This window comes from Cuculus canorus, chromosome 15, assembly GCF_017976375.1.
Source record: "Cuculus canorus isolate bCucCan1 chromosome 15, bCucCan1.pri, whole genome shotgun sequence".
Classification (NCBI taxonomy): Eukaryota; Metazoa; Chordata; class Aves; order Cuculiformes; family Cuculidae; genus Cuculus; species Cuculus canorus.
The window spans coordinates 15253048-15274740 of NC_071415.1; the positions used below are offsets into that span (position 1 = coordinate 15253048).

The following is a 21693-nucleotide window of genomic DNA, read 5'->3' on the forward strand; positions in this document are numbered from 1 at the left end:
GAGGGGTTCCAGGCCGGGTTGGATGGGCCTTGGAGCCCCTGATCCAGTGGGAGGTGTCCCTGCCCGTGGCAGCGGGTGGGACTGGATGGGCTTTAAGGTCCCTTCCAACCCAAACCATTCCATGATTTTAAGGGATTTCGGTCTTATTGAATTCACCACTGACACCAACACCATAAGCTCCCGATTAAAGCTTCCCTTTAGACAGACGGCGCGGCCACCACCACCTTTAGAGTTAAAAGATCATTTCCTTGCTAAGAAGTGACCCAATGATTAATTCACCGACGTTACACCAGGCTCAGCCACTGAGATCTTACCTTGTTTGGCAACTCCATTGCAATTCAGAGGTCACCCGGCACGCCACACAAACCAATGAGAAAGCCAACACGGTATCTCTGAAAGTACGGATCAGATGCTGAATTCTGAATATAATCTCCATCTCCAAATCCTAGCGGACTCTCCATATGGCTTTAATATGTTCTAGCAGGATTTCAAACAGAGGCAGGGTGGGTGCTGGATGCTTTAGAATCCACCTCAAACTGTATAGGAGGAAGAAACTCGTGTGTATGTATATGCTGCCCAAACGCAGAACATGGACTAACGCAAGATCATAGAATCACTGGGTTGGAAAGGACCCACTGGATCATTGAGTCCAACCATTCCTAACACTCCCTAAACCATACCCCTCAGCACCTCATCCACCCGTCCCTTAAACACCTCCAGAGAAGGTGACTCAACCCCCTCCCTGGGCAGCCAGACACCTCATTTTAATCCTCTGGCTTTCTTTATAATGTGACTTTCATGTACTTTCTGCCATCTCTCCCCCCCCGCCCAGAAATGAACATCACTGATTGGAATATTGTGTCTTCTCTCATCATTCACCATTCTCCCCTTCTCCATCCATCCGTGGAGCTGGGAGAAGCACCCCGGGGCGGTGCAGGTGTGGTTGCAGTGAGCGCAGCGGGGGCGGTGGGTTTAGTAGACAATTTATTTTGATAAACTTGCTCGATAACAAAAATACAAGTGAAGAAAATTATGTTCATTTTATACAGTTTGTATTAACATTTGTTCGGAAATCATTAATTGAAAAACGCTCGAACCAATTAGAAAACAACCCTCGGCAGCACTGGGGACGCAGAGCTCGGGCGCCGAGCTGGAGCCACGCGAGGTGGGAGCGGGGCAACCCGCTTGCAGACACCGTTTCCTTCATTATTTTCATCCTTCACAAAGGTTTTAAAGGACAGCTTTCATGTACTTCTGTGTGTGTTGGGGCAGTCCTGTACGGTTGTGTTCCCAAGCGGTTACACAGCGGCGCGGACAGGCGTGAGGGAGGGTCCCGCTCTGCGCATTGCCGACATCTGCGGGAAACCGGTATCACTTGCCAGCAAGATTAACAACGTAAACTGACGTGAAATGGTTAGACGGGTGCGTTCAGGGAAGTGCATCCTCCCCAGGTCTGAGACAAACAGCTTCCAGGCGATTATTTCAGCTGAGCTCAATGGTAAGATTTATACAGGCAAATTAACTTTGTTTTCCTTCTGAAGCCATTTTGTTTCCAATCTTATGTTTTGTTAGCCAAATAAATGACAAAGTGTGCACAAATTACATTATGATGGGACATCAAACCTTTGGGGAATTCTGAAGCAGAAGACTAAATAAGAACCTCCAGTCGTATGAAATGAGCTGTCCTTCAGAAAGTTAAAAATAATGGCTGGCAGAATCAGAAAAGTTTATGTAAACACTCAACACAAGTATGGGATTACCTTTGGAGAAGATTCATACAGAAACATTTGCTTTTCATGAACTGAAAAAGTTTACAGATGTTTAGGCACGTTCAATACGAACTTCCTGTAGTTTAAAACAAAAACCTTGTGCAAATAAAACCTATAAATAGTCTTCAGCAGATTTTACAGTGATGCTCTTAGGTATGAAAAGAATGCACACAACTTTAAAACAAAAATAACAGACATAGGTTTGACAAGTGATTGCACCATAAAACAGTGTTTTATATACAGTTTACAAGATATGATTTTCTGCTATAAATTAATACTGTACTGTATAAGTACTTAGTGACCTTATTAAAAGCAACTGTTGACAGCTGTCTCTTCAATTACTGGATGGGGTTTAATTTAGATGCAGATGGCTGCATCTATTTCTGGACTTGAAATGCTCAAATATTTAATCAAACAATCTGCTCATTAAATCTCCACTATAATTTAATAATTCATAGCAATAGCACTGGCACATCAGATAAATTTCCAGCCAGCCAGCCACGGCCTGGGTATGCTCCAAGTGTTCATATTTTTTTATTAACTGATGATCCAGTTAATCTAAGCCTAAATCCACTCTATACACGATGTTGCTATAACTGAAATAAGTAAGCTGGGTCGGAGTGGGGCAGGGAGGGAAGAAATCGTAGCAGCTCAGAAACTCTTCCCCCCCCCCCCCTGTGTTCCAGTTACAAAAATCTTCTAGAACTATTTACAAGAGTGACACTTCTGGAAAAAAAGAGCTCTCCCCCCTCCCCCCAGCATAATTTATGACTTGAGTTTTAGTGAATAGCTTAGAATACAGCAGTGGCAACACTGAACATTCAGACACACATCCAGCAGCTGAACCCTGCATTTTATCTCCATCAACATCACTGGGAACCTGAGAATACCCATGCAGATGAAGGCTCAAATCAGGAATCAAATCATATTTAAACCATTACTTCTAAGTAGGTGCCTGACTGTATTTACAGATTAGTGTACTTTAGAAAAAAATAGTGTTCTATAAACACTCCCTTCTACCTGTGAGTGAGCTGACTGGAAAAAAAAAAAAGTCACTTATACATCATTCCAGCGACAAATTTGTTCAAAAATATTCAAAGAAAAAAATACTTAGCACAGCACATAACATTTTTGCATTGAAATATCCTGGGAGGGGGGAAAAGGAAGAGGTGGAGGAGGAGGACAGGGACCCACTAGGGCCTGAATGGCACACAGTTTAAAAGAATTGTGCAAATTGTCTTATTTTCAACATGTAAGCTTATCTGATAAGTGACTATTTAGAAACTGGTGATCATATTTTAACAACAACCTCATTCTAAAATACACTTGCACTAAACATTTTAGAAAAATGTCTATTTAGCAAGGCAGTTGTTCTGGTAAGCTCAATGAAACAGTGCTTGAAACATACACTTTTGTTTTCATAATGAATCGCAAGTAAACTTCATATTAACTGAAAAATAAATACTGGTAGTGCAGGCAGCTTCCCTTGGACACTGAACTGAACTTTCTGCAAGGGTAGATTGAGCAGTGAATTATGACACCTATGGATTCAAAGGTTTATCCTTGTAGAAAGAATTTCTTTCAAAGGAATATTTACTCTGAATTTGGGTGGCCCTTAAATCCACGTTTAAAGTAACAACTTTAGTAATTGATGAATGTATTACTTAAACAATTATATTGCTTTTTTTTTTTTGTAAAGAGGAATTAATACTCAAATAGAAATGTGTCCATCCATCTTTACAGTGGAATAGTGTTTGCATTACTTTAAACACTGCATTTCAGATGTGCTAGAGAAATGCTTACCTATGGCAAAATGCTGTGCTTAAACCTGTATGAATGCTAATGTAACAATGCAGTAGAAAAAGAGGCTTTCTGTACAACAGTTGCTAATAATTTAAATAGTGTCAGTTTCCCAAAATTAGGATTTTTAACTTTAAGGTATGACATGATCTCACCTTCTACCCTCATATACAAATAAATTACCATAAAAAGAATTTTAGCTTAACTTAAAATTGCACCTAGAAAGGCATGGGATCATTTGTACCTATTACAAAAACTGTTAAAATCAAGGGCTGCTACAAAGAATGAGGTAAACTGAAGACTCTCAGCTATGTGGCCTTCAGAGAAATGGCTTTTTTCTATCGAGTTCTAGTTTTGCACACCACAGTGTTTTGCTAGCAAAGCGTTCTGAGTTCTTTTCCAGGAACCATTTGTGTGTATATACATATACGTACATATATATATGTGTATATACACACACACACACATACACACACACTGTATACTGCATCAGCAAAATATATATATATTTATATATATATTTATATAAATATAAGGAAGAAATCCCTCTCTAAAATGTTCCTTAGTGTTTTTCTAGACCTTATGGGGGAGGAGGGGATGTATGTCTTCTTGCTGTTACATACATTTAGAGAACATGTTTTGATCTATTGGCTTCTTGGTGCAGTAATGCAAGATTGATCCACATTGGTGCCAAAGGCTTTGCTCATCCGAAGGAAGATGTAAAATACTAATCTCCTAAATAGCGAGGCCAGCCTCACTTGAATTCCTCTGCAACTCTCTGGTCTACCACAGAGTTCATAAATACTTGGACTTCCAAATCATTACAACATTAAAAACAGGAACAGTACAGTAACACGGGGCATTATGCTTCTCAGTGTAAAGCATTCTTCACTAGTTCCTATCACAGTGCCGGCCTGACTGCATTATATATGCTCAGGAGATTAGTCAACGTTGTCTGTATTTGGTTATGGGAAAGGCTCTCCTTTTTTTCATCCAAAGTGCATAGTGAGAACAAGTCAAAGCATTCCTCTTTTCAGTACATGTTTGATAGTCTGACGAAGGCATCCTCCCGAGAATGCAACTCTGGCGTCTTGCTCTTTTCCGAAATAAAAGTCCTGCAGTTCAGACATTCATCAGCCAGGTAAACAAACTTTGCCAGCAAATAGAAGTCCCACTATTGTAAAGAAAATGGATAAGACAAACAGTACGTACGAAGACCCAACCACTGTGTTATTGGGTAGTTTATATGGTTGGCCTCCAACTTCATTGATGTAAAATCCTATTGGAAATATTAGGGCTGCCATACAGAATAGAATCACTGCAAAGAAAACAGAAAAGAAAAAATGGTCACTGCTGTGTTCAAATATTTACGAGTTCATAGAGCAGTCCAGAAAAGCAAGCCAAGTATTCTGACCAAACTGAAAAGCTAAGATATTCCGGTACCCAACCTTCTTGAAATGACCAAGCAGGCTTCTTCTTGCTTTTAAAACATTCCTCATCTACTCTTGAGAAAGTCTCCCATTTGACTTCAATTTCAGTCCTGTTCACTAGATCATATACTGTCTTTTACAGAATGAAAATTTGGTGGATGTCCTTCTACCACCATCCACAAGTTTAGTCACAGAGTTAATTGCTTCTTTTTAGAGTAGTTTTTCCCTAAAGTCAAGACAAACTAACATTCGATACTGAAGAAACTCCTTATGTATTATCAGTTGTCTTTTTCTATTCTTCCACATAAATTCCTTTTCTGTACAAGTTTTACTAAAAATAGAAAACAGACTGTCATTACAGTTTCTTTTAGCAACATATTTTCATTTAATTTCTTAAGTAATGAAAGATCCTTAAGATTTTCCATTGGAATACAGAGGAAGTTTTCTGATTCTGTTTAATCTAAGCTTCTTACTGAAAAACTTCAAACTCCATGAACAGAAAGAACCAAGCGATGAGGCTTTTAATTTTGTCTGAACAGTGAGACTTATGGACATGGTTTGTGCTTACAACTGACTATGTGGATGTTCTACAGAAGAGGCTACTTATGAGCATGATAAATCTGAATTCAAAGTGTCTAAGTAGGACTTGAGCATAAACAAAAAAGGGCAGTTTCACAAACTACGATCCACATCAGAACATCATCTGCTCTGTGCTTTCTGAAACACACGAAGCAGCTTACACAACAGCAGCTACCACCAGGACCAGCCTGTCTTTCACCTGACAACAGTGAGCAGGGAAAAATCCAATGTCCCACTAGAGGGAACTCTTGTCTCTTTTCTCAGGCACCGGCGCTAGCGGATTGTTTTATACAGGGGGAGAAAAAGAGCACAAACACAAAACATCTGGCAACTGCATAGTTACTACATCTATTAGAACAAAACCAAAGAAGCAGCAAACAGATGTTAAATATTAAATAACGTAGAAGTTTTTAATCTACATGATTATTGGTCGATGTAATTCAACAAACTACACAATCTAATCCTTAAAGAATGCTTCCCCTTTTTCAATTGTCTCTCAGCCAACTGCCCCACCTGAGCAGAGAGAGCATGGGTATGTGGTCCTTGAGCAGATCTATGTAAGCACGGGAAAGCTCTATATTTGAGTGGTCCAGAACAGAGCGATTGATCTCTGATTAGTAACACGACATACAATTAGTAACAGTTCAAACAATATTCTGAGAATGAGCCGCCTTATCATAACTCAGCATGCTTCCTATTACATCCAGTTTTTCCCTGAGGAGCATTGCAGTTATTCACAACTGTTGTATCTTAACAATAATGCACTTACAGGAAATAGCTTGAAGATTCTGAAAACCACCTGCACATTCACGATTAAATCTCCTTTATTACATCCAATAACTACACAGCTGGAAAAGTTCTGATGGCATCATGGATATGGTTGAAGAATCTTTATCCCTCTCTTCTAAACTACTGTTCTTTGAGGTGTGTTATACATACATTCACCAGTTCTAGGTCTGAGACCTGTTAGTGACACTGTACTGCCAAGTGGAGCGTGTGCCCACTGTCTCCTGGTGTTCCTGTCTGACAGAAGGATGCAGGTACCTCAGCTCTCCCTCAGTTCACAGCAGGAGAAAAAATAGGCTCTGCATATGCAGGCAGTGTGCAGCGTGCAGACCTGCACACACATTTCAAAGAGTCAGTAAAGAGGTAACCATCTTTTCTCCTCCAAATAACAGTGCACATGTTCTGTTGTGAGGGTGTCCAAGCAATTTTTCTCAATGTGGTCTGAATTTTAAGTCTACTGAAACAGCAAATGAAAAATGGATTCAGAATGGGAAGTCTGAATTATGGCAAAGTTTTGAGAAGTCATGAAGAAAAGACTGCATGATAAATTTATTTAAAAGGAGGAAGAAACTAAAGAGAAAATCCAGACATGAAGTGCTCAGTTAACTTAGCATCTATTCTTTTAGAACAAGGTTTATAAAGCTTGAGGATAGGTATTTCTTGTACAAGCCATAGCCCAAATGTAGCTCTCCATATCTGTTAGTATCAACTCAGTGAATTTCCAGCAACATTGTTGACAACCCATAAAGAACTTCTCCCTTGACAGTACTTGCTCATGATTTCAAATTCTTCCTTGGGTAGGAAAATTTGCAGAAAAGACACTTAATGGCTACAATTTCTATTAAGAAAAATATTTAGGTAACAAAGCACCATCATTTCTATTCTGCTTCTGAATGGTGGCTGTCCAAAAAGATCTGGTTCCTATTTTTCTTCAGCTTGAAATTGTTTTGAGCATCCAATGACAGTGTAATAAAAGAAGGGAAAAGCTATGTTCTAGTCTTTAGAGGAGTCACTGTAGTGCCTGCTTAGAGATGCATAACAGAAAACAGCACTATGTGCAGGTCTTTTAATAACTCAAGCAGCACTTTATTCACTGGGGAGCACCAGGGACAGACATAACTACTGTTAGTTAAGAATGCGATTATCCTGCCCCATTTTTACTTGCATTCCAAAAAGCAAGTCCATTATACTTGTGAACATTTAAATCCACAGACAAAAAGAATAACAGACTCTCTGGTAACTGCTGGAAAAAAAGCAGAAATACCATTTTTCTGTCCAGCATCTCCTCGCTCGATAGATCTCAGAGAAGCATGCAGTTCAGTGGCAGCAGAAACAATATGCATTACTTTTCCAGTTGTAGCAGATGGTAAGAGACCTGAATCTGTGCAAGATGAAAACAGATCTCACGGGAACTCTCTGAATTTCTGCAACAGTCAAGATCATTATATAAGATACATAAGACATACATACACAAGATATAACATAAATAAGGTGGTCTCTGCAGAGAACAAGCTCTGGACTTTGTTTCTAATTATGGAACCTAACAGTATCTGTTCCAAGGACCTTGGAAATCACAACGCTTGAGATTTACCATGGGATCACCACATCCTATCTTTTAAACCAGAAGGTGGCATAACAGGCACCCTGAAAAGGCAAGGGGCTTCGATAAATTTGAAGCAGGGCCAGCAGAAAAGGAACAGTTTCAGAGATACGGAGAACAATACTAACACCCAGTTACTTGTTCTGCTACCAACTTATGTCACTATGTCACTGGGCATAGTTATTGATGAAGTGGTACAGAAGCTGGGATGGTAACACTTGAGCAACAGCTAAATAATACCACGCTAAGCAGTAGCTGATCAGAGTTTGGCTGCTATCAACACACGAAGCACAGCTATGAGTTTGCAGGGCCTCATTCATTGAAGAAGCACACAAAGACCTGGGCAGCGCACAAACAACACAAAGGAATCCACTCTCCATTACATTGTAGGAATTTGGTACTACAGTTAACAGGACTCAAACAGCAATGATCAGTTTGATAGTAGCCATGTCCCAAGTGATAATACCCATCACACCAGCAGGAATACTGCAATTCTTCAAAGGCTATTCTCCACAGGAAGCAGGAGAAAACTTTCACATCTACCTTTAGAAGACTTTTGTCACTCATACAGTATGACCTGGAGGAGGGAATTCTCTCTCCTCTCTACAATGATGTTTTTGAGTGAAGCCAGAAAATCACGTTTCTGTGCAGTAAAAGCAACAATGGCCAGAGAAGGATGCAAACACCGTACTAGTAAATAATGTCTTGGGTATATCCTTTTAGAAATGCATACAGGAAAGAGAACTGACAGATGAAACTTTTGTCCTTCGTGCGTCCCTTAGCTAAACAAGACAGACAACACCGCTGTCAGCAATAATTCATTTATGGATGCACGGCTGAAAAATCCGGAGTCATCCCAGATGAGAAGACTACAACCAAGAATTCCATGAAAACGAGCTATATATTTATATATATATATAAATTCCAGCATGAACTGCACAAGAGTGACCTCATGCTAGGCTCTGCATGCTGCTGTCAGGGTTGCAAGGAAAGGGCTGAGCAAGAGGATTCCTTTGCCCTTGGATGACTGACTCTAGAACTCTCTGCGTTTGAAGAGAATGGAGCTGCCAGTGCCAGAGCTGCCCTTGGCAGTCCCAGCAGACTTCCCTGGCTGTGGGGGATGGCAGGTCTGATGTGCTCAGAAAGTTCCGAGATGAATATCTGCTAGCAGCTTATTCGCAGGCTGTTGAGTCTTGAAATTGCTTGCAGAAGAGACATGATACAACCATGAAGTTTTCCCTACCCCCTCCTAATGAGTTACATGTTTTCATCATACAGCCCTGGCACTTCACAGGAAGGACCTATTCATGGCATTCCAAGCTGATTCCACATGACTACATGTTTCCTAATATCAATCTACAAATAGGTTACTAATTGCCATTCAATGAACCACAGAAGCCACTCTCAACAACTTTTGGAAACATAAAGAACTCTTCCAATTCACTTCTTTTCCAAAAGTGACTTTTCTTACAAAGGAGTTAAGCAATAAAATTTTACATCTTCATTGTTAGCGGGAATGCAAAGGTCACAGTTGTGCATTTTGGAGATGAATACCAAAGATGCTGAATTTTAGAACTTCAGCAACACAGCAATCATATCTTAATAGCTTATTAATAACTCTGAGTTGCAAGAGAACAAATTAATATATTTCATTATTAAACATCTCATAACAAAAAGGCAAGTGCTGAAATGAAAGAATGTCCTCCTATATTTAGACTTTGAATAATGGACCTGCTGCAAGCCTAAATAAATCAGCCTTAGGGTATCAGATTTTTTCACAACAGTAACCATCACAATTCTAAAAAACTAAAGATGCAGGGTTGTGACAACTGGACATATTTTTAAAAAACTATTAAGATACATAAAGCCAAAATACAAGCCCTGAATGAAGAAAAAACACTCAATAAATAAATTATGGTTTCAACTATTAATATATAGTACTCCAAAATGCCTCTGTACCGTACAGTTTTTACTTCAGCTCACTGCAAGCATCTCAATTTTATATGGCATTTTGAGTTTAAGCCCTCCCTGCGTGCATTAGATATACATGAAATATGTATAGATAAACAAGAGCACTGGAAAATTTGTAATGGAATATTCAGCAATACTCATGTCTGCTATTTTAATCATTCACCATAAAATAAATAAAAGTCAATCATAACAGATACAGCATTTCAATAGCTCCATTGTCTGCAAGAGCAGAACTATTAATTTAATATGCTGTGCAGCAAAGTTGTCTGAAGGATGGCTTTATTGCACGAGTGCCTCAGTGAAGTACCTTTGTTGAAGCTGAGCACTTCTTTATATTATTCCCTCCTCCAAAACAAGGTTAAATCTCATTCATATTAGATATCATCAGACCTCACAGAGTTCCATTAAACCTGATTTATGTCTGTGTAAACCACAAACTTGAATTTTCTAGTTAGTGTTCACACTCCCTTTAGTGGTATGTCATAATTCAAGCCAATTTAAAAGCCTCAGGTTTTGATTTTTTTCATGTTGTCATCCTCACCATTAAGGCACCGTTTCACAGTTGGGCTAAGCCTGTAACACACAACAAGAAAAGGAATTTTGAAAGTCATTCCCCTTACTCATTATAATAACAACTGTTTTCCTTCTGCACCAGAGTAGCCATAGGATATGTTGCCCTGTGTGGAAACACAGGGTTGCTAGAGGAGACTCAGCTATTAGGACTTTTGCTGGGGCTTGCACAGAGCAGTATCAAGGGATGTAGAAACACAGTAGTGCTCCTCCCTGCAGCTAAAGCACCACTGCGGGTCACTTACGGAAGCAAAAGTCTCAGTGCTGTGAAGCAGAGCAGATGCTCTGCAGTGGGCAATCCTCCTGCATAGCCAATTAGGATGCAGCTATTCCAAATAACGCACCAGCTGACTGTGAGTATGAAGCAGGACTGAACCGACATCAACCTGGAATGAGGTATTCAAGAGACACCTGAAGCAGTGATGAATTTCAGACCATATTAAGTCTCAGATGCCTCCTTTTCCTAGGGGAGGGAATTTCAGGCATTCCATTCTCCAAGGAGAAAGTCCTGGATCTATGGGAGTGGGGTAGTATGAAAGAGTATCAGACACACAATTCAGGACTGACCTTTTCTATGCCTGATCATTTTCTTCAGTCAATTAAAAGCACTGCCCAAGGAAGGTAAAGTCAGGCCTTCTTCCTGGGCTCACCTGGGGCCCACAGGCTATTCATCCCTCTCAATTCCAGTCACTTAGGATAGCAACACCTTGATTTTTGAAGAATTTTATTTTTCTCTCAGACATGGTATTTAAAGAGAAGGAATGTTTTATAAAGTACGAGCCCTAAGCACTGCTCCTCTACAACGCCGTGGTGTTTCGTTTTAGACTCCACCAGTTTATCCTGCATACAGGTCAACTGTGTAGCTGAGGTCACTTACTTCCAGTGAAAGCTATCCAGCGGGCATATTTAGTAGCTTCTCTTCGCCAGTGGGAAGCCACCAGCAAACCACATGTGACAGTTAGTGAAATGATTCCCATAATGATGAAAAATAACGTAGTGACCCACTCAGGAGGCAGCCGTGGAGGAATACAGGTCCTGTCACGTCCGTGGATGGTTTGACACTGTCGCACAAGGCCAACTGTGAGAGCACCTGAAAATACACAGCAGAGAGGCAAGTAAACTTTCAAAATCCTCTCTGAGGGGCGCTCAATTGCAAACCAAAGCTCAGAATTGTCCAAAAAATAAGGAATTCTTTCTTTGATGAACTTTAATAAGCCTTTCAAACAAAGGGGATTGGGGGGGCATGCTTTAAACATCTATCTTCATGTTCTTTCATCATACAATTGCACAAGTTGAAGTGAGACGGCTGCAAGCTGTATCTGGTTCTTGAGTGGCAATCAAGGTCTAATCAAAGAGATAAAGCTCTCCTATAAAGCCTGCTGATATCAGCTAATGTGGTAGCTGAGCTGTACAGAGCATCATTCCCTCATCTGTGCAAGATGAAACACTTCTATAATCTAACAAAAACGAGCTGCAGCCCCCTAAAATGCCTTTAATTGTCTAATGCCTTTTACCCTCATCTGTAATACAGCTTTAATCCTCAAAGTCTTGTAGCAGAAACTGCATTTAATTCACAGCAGGATTTTAAGAACACTAAAAAAACCACCCACTTCTTGACAATTAACTCTTTAGGAGTTCCTCTAAGCAAGAGACTGGTCAATTCTTTTGACAGCTAAGAAGAGTTACTATAATAACAAACTGGGATATCTACATAAAATATCTATCCAAAACATCCTAGTAAAAGGATAAGATTGGTATAGGAGCCATAAATTTTTACACAAAATGCGGTATTTTCTGTTAAGTAGAAAAAAATCTGTTTTAAAATCCAATTCAGTGCTTTTGAGTCTCACAAAGAAGCTTTTAGTAATCTTTAATAATGAAGTTCTCTTTATTTGGAAAATTTTAACCTGAAATTAACATGCAAGATTAAAATCTATTTCTTCCAGTGTCTCTTAAGCTTTAAGTCCTCTATCTCTCAATTTTGCCCCTTCTTGTGAACTTTTTCCTAAATAATCACAATTGTCCTTCATCTAAATTAGGAGCAAAAAAACCCAGTGGATAATACTAGGGTCAGCATCAAAGTATCGTAAGTAAATATTGTCATAGCTGACCTGTTTCAAAAAAAAAAAAGAGGGCAAATTAGAAAGAATTACAGTAAGACTTGGAAGTTTAGACAACAGTCAATTTTTAGCTTCTTTGGGAAAAAAACAAACAAACAATACCAAACCCAACAACAAACCAAATCCAACAATGGGACAAAGAAGAAAGCCCACAGTGAAAAGGGTGACCAGTCCTAGCACGCACCACCTGGTGCCCCAGAGGCAGTTTCTACAAGCATTCAGATCCTCTCCGCTTACTCCTTAGCCACGAGTACCAGCAGAATCAGCTTCTAAGCTCAGAATCATTGGGTTAGGAAGCAGAATATCACATTTTATTAGATGTGGCACTTCTGATACACTCCTAGACGATGAGAAGAACGAAGAGCAAAACCTGCATGAATTCTGTTGAAGCATTCCTGTAACATTTGTTTAAACTACAAATTTTAGCCCTATTCAAATACATCCTTTTAACTATGTTTTCCTCAACCAAAAGATTCAGAGATGAATTTTCAGATAAAAGTTGAAGTTAAATCCTTTAAAAAGGCGTCAGTTACAGAACCAAGAAAACTGGCAGTTTCTACTCCGGATATACAGCAACCACACCACTGCTGTGAGCCAGAATTACACAACCCATTTTGTACAGCTCACACACCTGTACAGTACAATTCTGCTTGAACTGCTTCTCAGTTGCCTTTTTATAGCCTGCAATGTGTTCATTTTACATCAGCTGCTGGGACAGAGGGGAGACTGGGGGTTGGAACTAGATGATCTTTAAGGTCCCTTCCAACCCAAACGATTCTATGATTCTATGCGCTTGTGTCCTTACGAGTCAAGCTCCCCGAGACACACAGATATTGCAAACCTCATAGAAAACACTGGCTAGTTTTCTCTAGTCTGAGGATAACAACTCTATTCATTGCACTATCACAGAATAGGAAATCAATCCAAATCACTCTGCAAGACCAGGAGTTAACAACAACTTTACTACACTTACAGGAGAAGTCATTTTTTTCTAAACTGCAATTCTAATCTTAAGAATGACTTCATAAAAATGACACTACACTCAAAAGATGTTTTATGAATTCAGAGACCTCTCTTCAATTCAGTGGCAATAATCCAGTGCATTTTTAACTTTGGCAAAAGCAACAGTGATAAGAACCACTGTTGGGGACTCCATTCCATTTTGTCTGTTAAAATGAAACTGAAGAACAGCTGCTCTAGATGAGCGTGTATTAGAAAAAGACAACTGATTCATCTTTCAGATGCAATTTGCAGTTTATATTGAAGATACTCCTCCATTAACAAGAGCTCATTTAATATGTCACGTTCAGAGAAGACTAAAGCTAAGCCCAGCAGTGCCATATCTAAAGGAAATGGAAGAGAACTCCGTCTTGAACTACTATTTTTCAGTGCAGTTTTTTTTGTTGTCAACGTCTAATTCGGACTTTCTCAAAAAAAAAAAAATGAACAAACCCACAACTCAAAATGAAAACAAAAGAAGAGCAGAGTTTACTCACAGGTTTCATCACTTCTGACGCCCAATGTTCTGTTCCACTTTTTTTTTTTTAAACCAGAGCTGTAAAGAGTCAGCATTAAATTTCAGGGTCTGCCATTTTGCAGGAAGAATACTGAACTTTATGGTTAAGTTTTTGTTGGCAAATACTTAATATTTTATCTGAACTCTGCTTCATGGATTTCAAGCTATATATACTCCATATTCAAGGTTTTGAATTTGGAGTGTGCACACTCTAGTGAGGCAAATGGAGAGCAACAGAAGTTTTGTCAACTATTTCTAAAGGTTCTGCAAAAATAACTGGGTGAAACAACCTCATTATGTGCTCATAAATTTAGTTAAGGTCAAAGTTTAAGTTCACTATACAGGAATACCTCACTTGTGTACATAAACTGAGCAGAAGGAAATGAAACCTCAGAGCTTGCTCCCACAGTGACCAATCTGTTGGCTGCAGACTTCAAAGAAGTCTCTTGTATGGAAAAGAGTATTTTTTTTGCTACAAAATTCAAAAAAACAGTGGGTTTACAAGTTATTTTATTGTCTTGGTGCCATTCTAAAGCAATCAAGTAAACAGTTGCCAGGCAGCTGCCAACAAACTTGTTACCAAAAATCTTATTTAACCTTATCTAGTCTATCATAGAGAAAAAGATACAAAATCGAAGGGTCTCCTTTCCTGTAGTTAGAAAACAAGCCCAACAGTCCATCTCAAGCCAGTCACCAAGTTCCACTCTGATCCCTGGGTAAAAGAGATTTTTAGTTGTTCCCCGAGAACAATTCCAGCATAACTGCTGAAAATCTAAGCACCCAAAGCACGTATAAAACAAACAGCACAGCTAATGCTAGGAGGTTATGCAGCTTAAAGATGGATACAGCCCTAAATGTGCAGCAGAGTAACCAGGCCGGCCCAGCCTCCCGCTCCCAACGCCTGCACCGTACAGCAGTCGCCATCTAGAATGACAACGTGGGGATGCAGAAGGCAGCTCCCTTTCTCTTCTATGCCTCTCCCTCTGTAGTTTCAGAGACTGGTATTACACAGGTCAGCACGAGTAGTGTGAGACGTAATTAGGATATATATTTCTAATTATTATAAAAGAGATTAAACCTTAATAAAAACAGAGAATGCTGCACTGAGCAAGTGTCACTGAAGTGGTTCTAGTCTTCTCCAGTACATCTATTCCCTGAAGTGCTAGCGCTTTTCAAATACATTAACCAACAATCCAGTATTGACAGTCTGACTATAACCAGGGCTCCAGTTTGTACCAGTAAAAGATGTCATGATCATATTCCTACACCACCTCACCAAACTTCTCTAGACCACCAGAGATGCTCATTTTTCAACACTGCATATTTTCACTAGAACCACTAATAAAAATACTCTTTAGCAAACACACCAAGATGTGGGAGCATCACCTGTTTAACAATTAAGTTTCACAAAACCATTGAGGGAGAGGGGAAAAGGCATCACCCCAAAGAGGGGCAGCCCTAGTTTCTGCCCATTGTGCAGATGTACAGCTGCCACAGAGCCGACCCACAAGTCCAACTCCAGCCCCGCTGCTGCTGTGCCATCCCTGTCCTGTTTCCCTGGTAACTACAAAGCCACCAAGGAGGAATCACACACTAAAGAGAGAAACAAAGATTGCTGCAGCCCTTTTGCTCCCCACCTCTCCCATCACTTCTGAATTATTAAAAAAGGCACAGCGATACTATGGCTGGAATGCAGCAGCACAATATGATCTATTCAGATGTTGGTTGTTCATCTGTTATTTGATTGCCAGAACATGCGGGATCAAGCATGCCACTTGGACACTGGAAAGATGCCGTGAAGAGCTTGCCATAAGAAGTAACCAATATGGTAAAAGCAGGAAGCAGTGAAGGAGGAGAGGCTGACACATTACAAGATCACAGAGTTCAGCAGCTATCACAAACACACAAAGCACAGATTCTCAGAACTGCTCTTGCTCATACAGCTTGGGGTATCCACCCCTTCTCTGCCCTCCCTTACTCTCCTCACATGAAACTGTCTTTACTTTTTCCCATCATTTTAGAGAAAATGCTATTTCCTTGGGTTTAAATGGGTCTGCAACCCTTAATATTCTTTGACAACAGCTTCCTTGCTATTACCTTCCATATATGAACCACATCCTTAGCAAAATGGTTACTACTAATGCTAAATAAATAATATGGGCCAATATACATAGTGAGGAGGTTAAAACATCCAACTGCTCGGAGACAGCCCACTCGCCCTCCCTCCCTCGCTGTCCTGATGAGATGGTGTGGTTCTGCTCAAAACCTCAGTTGTGACTGCCAGACAATTTCTGCTCAAACAACATCTTTTCTTTAGTGCACTGTGGACGCCTTAAACCATCTTTGTTAACCAAAGAGTACAGTTTACAGGGTTCCTAATGAGGTGTTGGTGATGTAAATCTTAGAGAACTACCAATGCATCAAGGACACTGATAAGTTTTATGTTTTAGTAATGAGCACAGTACATGGAGCTATGTTATCCAGGCACACTAAAACATTCATTGCAGCTGGTTAGGTAACAGTTACATGCCAGGGAACAACATATGTGAAATAAGGGCAGCTCGGTTAAGCCATTCCCTGTAACTCTTATCGGGCCGCAGACAAGGACGGGAGGAAATGAACCTCGTCTTGGAAAGTTTCTAAGTTCTACCCAATTAATACATTTGAATGGAAAAAGGTCTAGGTCCATCTAAGAGGAGGAACAGGCTGCAGCTGCCTAGGGCATAGCTGTAGCTTGCTACCCTGTACATGTGGAAGCTTTAGAGGTCTAAAGAGAATGCAGTGATTTGGTCATGGCAAACTAATTCCCTGTATCAATGTTAAGGATAACCATCAAGCTGACTCCAGCCACCTTGCTTTTAAATATCTGCTGCTCCTCGCCTGCAACCAAGGCTCTCTGACAGAAGACTGCTTTCAAAGCAAGGGAAGCCTAGCTGAGGAATTCCTGAGAGGAACAAACACAACATGGCAAGAATAGTTCCAACCCAACTGCCCGTAACAGCAAACAAGAAGGAGGTATTTCCAAGAGGATATTTTTCACAGCCATCCAAGGATTTCAGCAGTTTAAGTGGTATGTATCCTGGTCTTATATACGGAACTTATTTTCCTGCAATAGGCACTCCAACTGGTGTTACTATACAAAAGGGGAAGAGAGAATGACTTATTTAGGTTTATTTATTTGTCTTTTGTTTGGGGGAAAATGTCTCTTAATTTCATATTCCTTAATTTCTATATTCTATATTCCTTGGAAACAGGGTATTCTCCCTTCTGCCTTTTCCAAAACTGAGGTAGCTTAACATTGCTGATCCTTCCCTACCATAACCTCGCAGTTCACTCCAGGGCACACAGAGATAGTTCTACTTACACCATCAGGAATCAGGCCCTGTACCCTCTCTCACGAGGAGATTATTCATACTTAGAGTAATCAATGCAGAAGGTTAGGGAGAAAGCTATGCTTCTGCAGGACATGCACCACCTCTGAGGTGAAGAGGAAACAGATACAGTACCCTGCTGGTTTGCAAAGCACTTCAAAACTGGAGAGAAAAAAAGGGATTAACTCCACTTGGAAGAATTCTTGATTCTAAAAGGCATGGTTCATGTTGTAATAGTTAAACAGCACTGCAAGTTCTCTGTACCTAAGGTCCCACTGAATGGCACCCACAGGCATAGACCTACAGCTGCTGAAAATTATAGCCTCATAAAAGGAAGCATAGTTAGTCCTCATCTACATTTTCAGCCACTGACCCATTAAAACAATTTAAAAATGTTTACAGTCTCAAATAATGCCATATCAGAGCATTTTGTAAAACAGCACATACACATAATTAACTGCAGCTAAGCAACTATAAGCAAGTCGAACACCCTTTCCTCCAATTTTTGCTTAGGTCATAGTTGTAGGAAAATACAATAACTGGATTATACCTAAATAACTAGAAAGCATGTATAAGAGGATCAAAATATAAGATAGGATCAACTGCCAGTTTCCAATCAAGTATGAGAATACCATATCTGTTACTGTTCTTACATAAATAATTACTTTTTTTTGTGACGGATGGGGGGTAGGATGGGCAAGCAACAGATCCTCTCTAGCACTTAAGCCACCAAAATAACTTCGAGGTTACCATGCAAGTATAGTGTTCAGGATGTGGCAGGACAGATTGATTCTTTTACTGCGGATGTTCCAGTATGTTGTTCAGTTAGCAGATTGAGGCAACCGAGTTCAGACTTAGTAAGATAAGATTTATGAATGTTAAAGATGATCTAAAGAAAGGCTTAAAAGAATAACAGAGGATTAACTGCAAAGGCACAGAACACAGAGAAGTCAAAACCAAAGGGATTATAAATTATCTTTCCTGTCCTTTGTATGCCAGATCTTACGTTTTTGGCACTCACTCTGATTTGTCTCTCAAATCAAATAGGTATTGTAACCCTGGAAGAAAAGCTTTGCAGTTTCTCACTCTGAAGCAGACCAGACGTAAGATCAATTCATATGCCCACTGGATATTTATTGGTACCAAATAAAAAAATGGAAAGTATTTCTACAATGTTAAAAGATCAGTTTGAAAGACCTAGATTTACTTGCAACATCCTTGCTATATGCAGAGTGCATCTTTTAAGAGCAGTTCAAATCAATATCACAAGATAGAGCATGTTATTATATAAGCTACTAATTCTTTTCTACTCCATTTATCCCATTTTCTGAAATCAGAATGTTCTCTCCCTTTCAAACCAAGTTTGAAATACACCATCCTTCTTGCTCTAGAGACAAAGAGGGTGTTTTCTTGTACCAGGAACTAAGTGATTCTTAAAAACACTCATATGGAGAACGATAGGTGAGGCAACATCCCTAGCTTCGCTCCAGCTTTCGCTAGCTATGAGGAGCCTACCAATCGAATTATATTTAACAATCTAATGTCCCCAAAATTTAATTTATTAGGTGCAATTTTTGGCACTCTTTAGAACTCCAAAGCTTATTGGCTTTTAAACTGCTTATTGGCTCTTTTTAAAGAGTTCTCATTTTTAAAGTCTAAACTCAATGTTAAAAGAGCCGTGGTACATTAGCAGAAAAGCCTGCCTTGCTGCTGAAGACCATCTGGTGCCTGAGTTTTCAGTTCAGTGTTTGCATCGTGTCTAATTCAAACCAAATACCCCCTCCACAAAACCCACAGTCTTTTCCCTCCCTTCTCCTACCCCAAAGAGGAAAAAACATCAGGGGCCATCTATTGGCAAAGATCCTTGACTTACATGTATTAGAAAAGTTTATAACTGCAGATGACAATCATTATAATGTCATAAATGATGTTTTAATTGCAGACATTTGCATCAATAAAAAGGGAGTTTATTTCTGAATTCCAATATCCAAACGCCATGCTGTTTGTGTACTGGGGTGGATTTTTCAATGTTTAGGTTTTGGTTTGTCCCCTTTTTTTTTTCAGAAGGGATGGACCGCCACACTGAGAGAGCTGTCCTCGGGCAACAACGCAGGAACAACTGTCCTGAGGACACAATAAAGGCTCTGTGTGTTCTCACGTACCAGAGCCAAGAAATCTGCCCTCACTGAAGGTTTTCTTTCTGACTTCAGAAGACAGCATTAATTAAATGTTGGTAAACAGGATCTCTAATAAGTTGCATCCTTCTGGTTGTTTGTTTTCTGACACTGTAAGCATTTTCACAATTGGATAGCGTTGTCAGTGACTAGAATCTTTACAATTTCTCAAGTGGCAAGGGCCTGGAAAAAAAAGGGAACTTAAAGAAGGAAAATGTAATGTTTTATTTAGCTTAAAAAGCAAACAACAAATCCATAGTCATTTCCATTTTCCCCCTAACCAAAATAAAGCTACTCAAAGTTGACAAACTTCACTGCCTAAAAAAAGAAAGATCAAAGCCAGCATCGATATTTAAAAGTGATTTTTCTAGTCAACTACACCACAGTTTTATGCCATATGTTCAGTTAAAAGCCAGAAGCTCTGACACCTACAGCTGTTCTGCCGTTTAACATCTGATGAGCTTGTGTTCTTTTAATTTTAAGAGTTATATTTGGCTTCAGACAGAGCTGTAAAATGATACCTCTCCACCAGATACACCACACAACTCTACCCCAACCTTCTCAGAAATGGTCTGCTAATCAGTTCACAATCGTATGGTTGATGTGCAGGTTCTTTAAGGTTGGCCATCACCTCCAGGAGCCAGAGATGCCCGGTGGCCAGGCTGGGTCAGTAACAGCAGCACCAGAGTTTGACACATGCCACAAACACAACAGAGCCTGCAAGAACACAGAAATTCTCTATCTTGACGGTTTAGTGGGTCATCTTCCACACGATGTCTTACAAAGCGGTCTCTTCATAGGCTGGCAATAACTGGACTTCACTCTCCATTTTTAACTCCTGCATATCTAAAAGCACCATTTCACCAAGTCAGTTGAGTTTCAAATTTAATAGATGCCCAAGCAGATCAGGACAAATATACTAAAACCTCCAAATCAGACCAAGTAAAGTAGCCCATTGTTCTTTTTCTCTTTATTCATGAAGATGAAATATCTGTCAATCTTCCTGGTTACAGTCTAAAGCAATTTCTCTGGCCTAGTGACAAGGGCATTCAAAAGTAGGGAGAAAATTCAGGTTCTGGCCCTAGCCTCAAGATTGCTTATGCATTTTATCAAATGAAATTCAGGAGGAATAAGGATCATCTTCCTCTGTCAGCTGTAACTGTTGTGCTTTGTGCTGATCTCTGCTTGTGTCAGATACGATCCAAGGACACCCACTGATCTGGCTCTTCCATGGCATTATGAATCACCCAGCGGTGTAAGGTGAAAAGAGATGCACTGAAATGTCTTTTGGCATTTATATGGTTAGAAATATATTTACAAATTTTACTTATCTGCTCTGCAAACGCTCAGCCTAAATAGACCTCGTGGGCTTGAGTGGTTTCTTACAGCTGAGCCTAGCTTTCTCCTGGTCCACCGCTGAGAGCAGGTTGCCAGAAAGTATAACAGACCTTGCAAAATAAGGAATAAAATACTCAAAAAGCAAATAAAATATACTAACAATTTGGTGGCAATTTCTTTAGATCACATAACTGACGGCAGGATTGTATTTATAGCAATGAGGTCACAAGAAGGGAGGTTTGCAGGCAGAAGTAACACCTTTTACTAGAACAACTAGAATAATTTGAAAGATTAAGCTCATTTCTAGTCTTGCAAGTCCTTCCTTGGACGCACAAGTTTCCCCTCACTCTACTAACTGGGGATATAAAAGATACTATCTCTGTCTGGTAGACTTGCTTTATTCCACAAGGCACCTGTGTCGATTGAAGGATGGCACCTAAATGCCCCAAGGCATATTTCATGGCAACTAGAGAATATTTCCAGTAGAATAAAACCTAACCTTAGGTTTTATTCCTAAAGGCACTTTGTAACTATTGCCAAATCTGTGTATGACATGCTTGTAACTACTGGCAATACAGGTTAAACTGCACTTTAAATAGGGATTGGTTACAGGGCCAACAAAGAATTTGTTCTCTACAAGTAACACCTCGTGTTAAAAGACAACTGACA

At 39.8% G+C, this 21693-nt stretch overlaps 1 protein-coding gene across 1 annotated transcript in view; it reads right to left on the reverse strand.

Moving 5' to 3' along the window:
- Nucleotides 1-976: 976 nt before the first annotated feature.
- The window catches only part of MOSMO (modulator of smoothened), a 30839-nt gene continuing 10122 nt past the window's right edge, over nt 977-21693 (reverse strand). Inside the window, exons 2-3 of the mRNA XM_009566031.2 lie at nt 11383-11595; nt 977-4887 (exon numbers count right to left, since the gene is read on the reverse strand). Of these exons, the coding sequence (XP_009564326.1) occupies nt 4703-4887; nt 11383-11595 (398 nt within the window). The 3' untranslated portion in view covers nt 977-4702. The remainder of the gene's footprint in view (nt 4888-11382; nt 11596-21693) is intronic.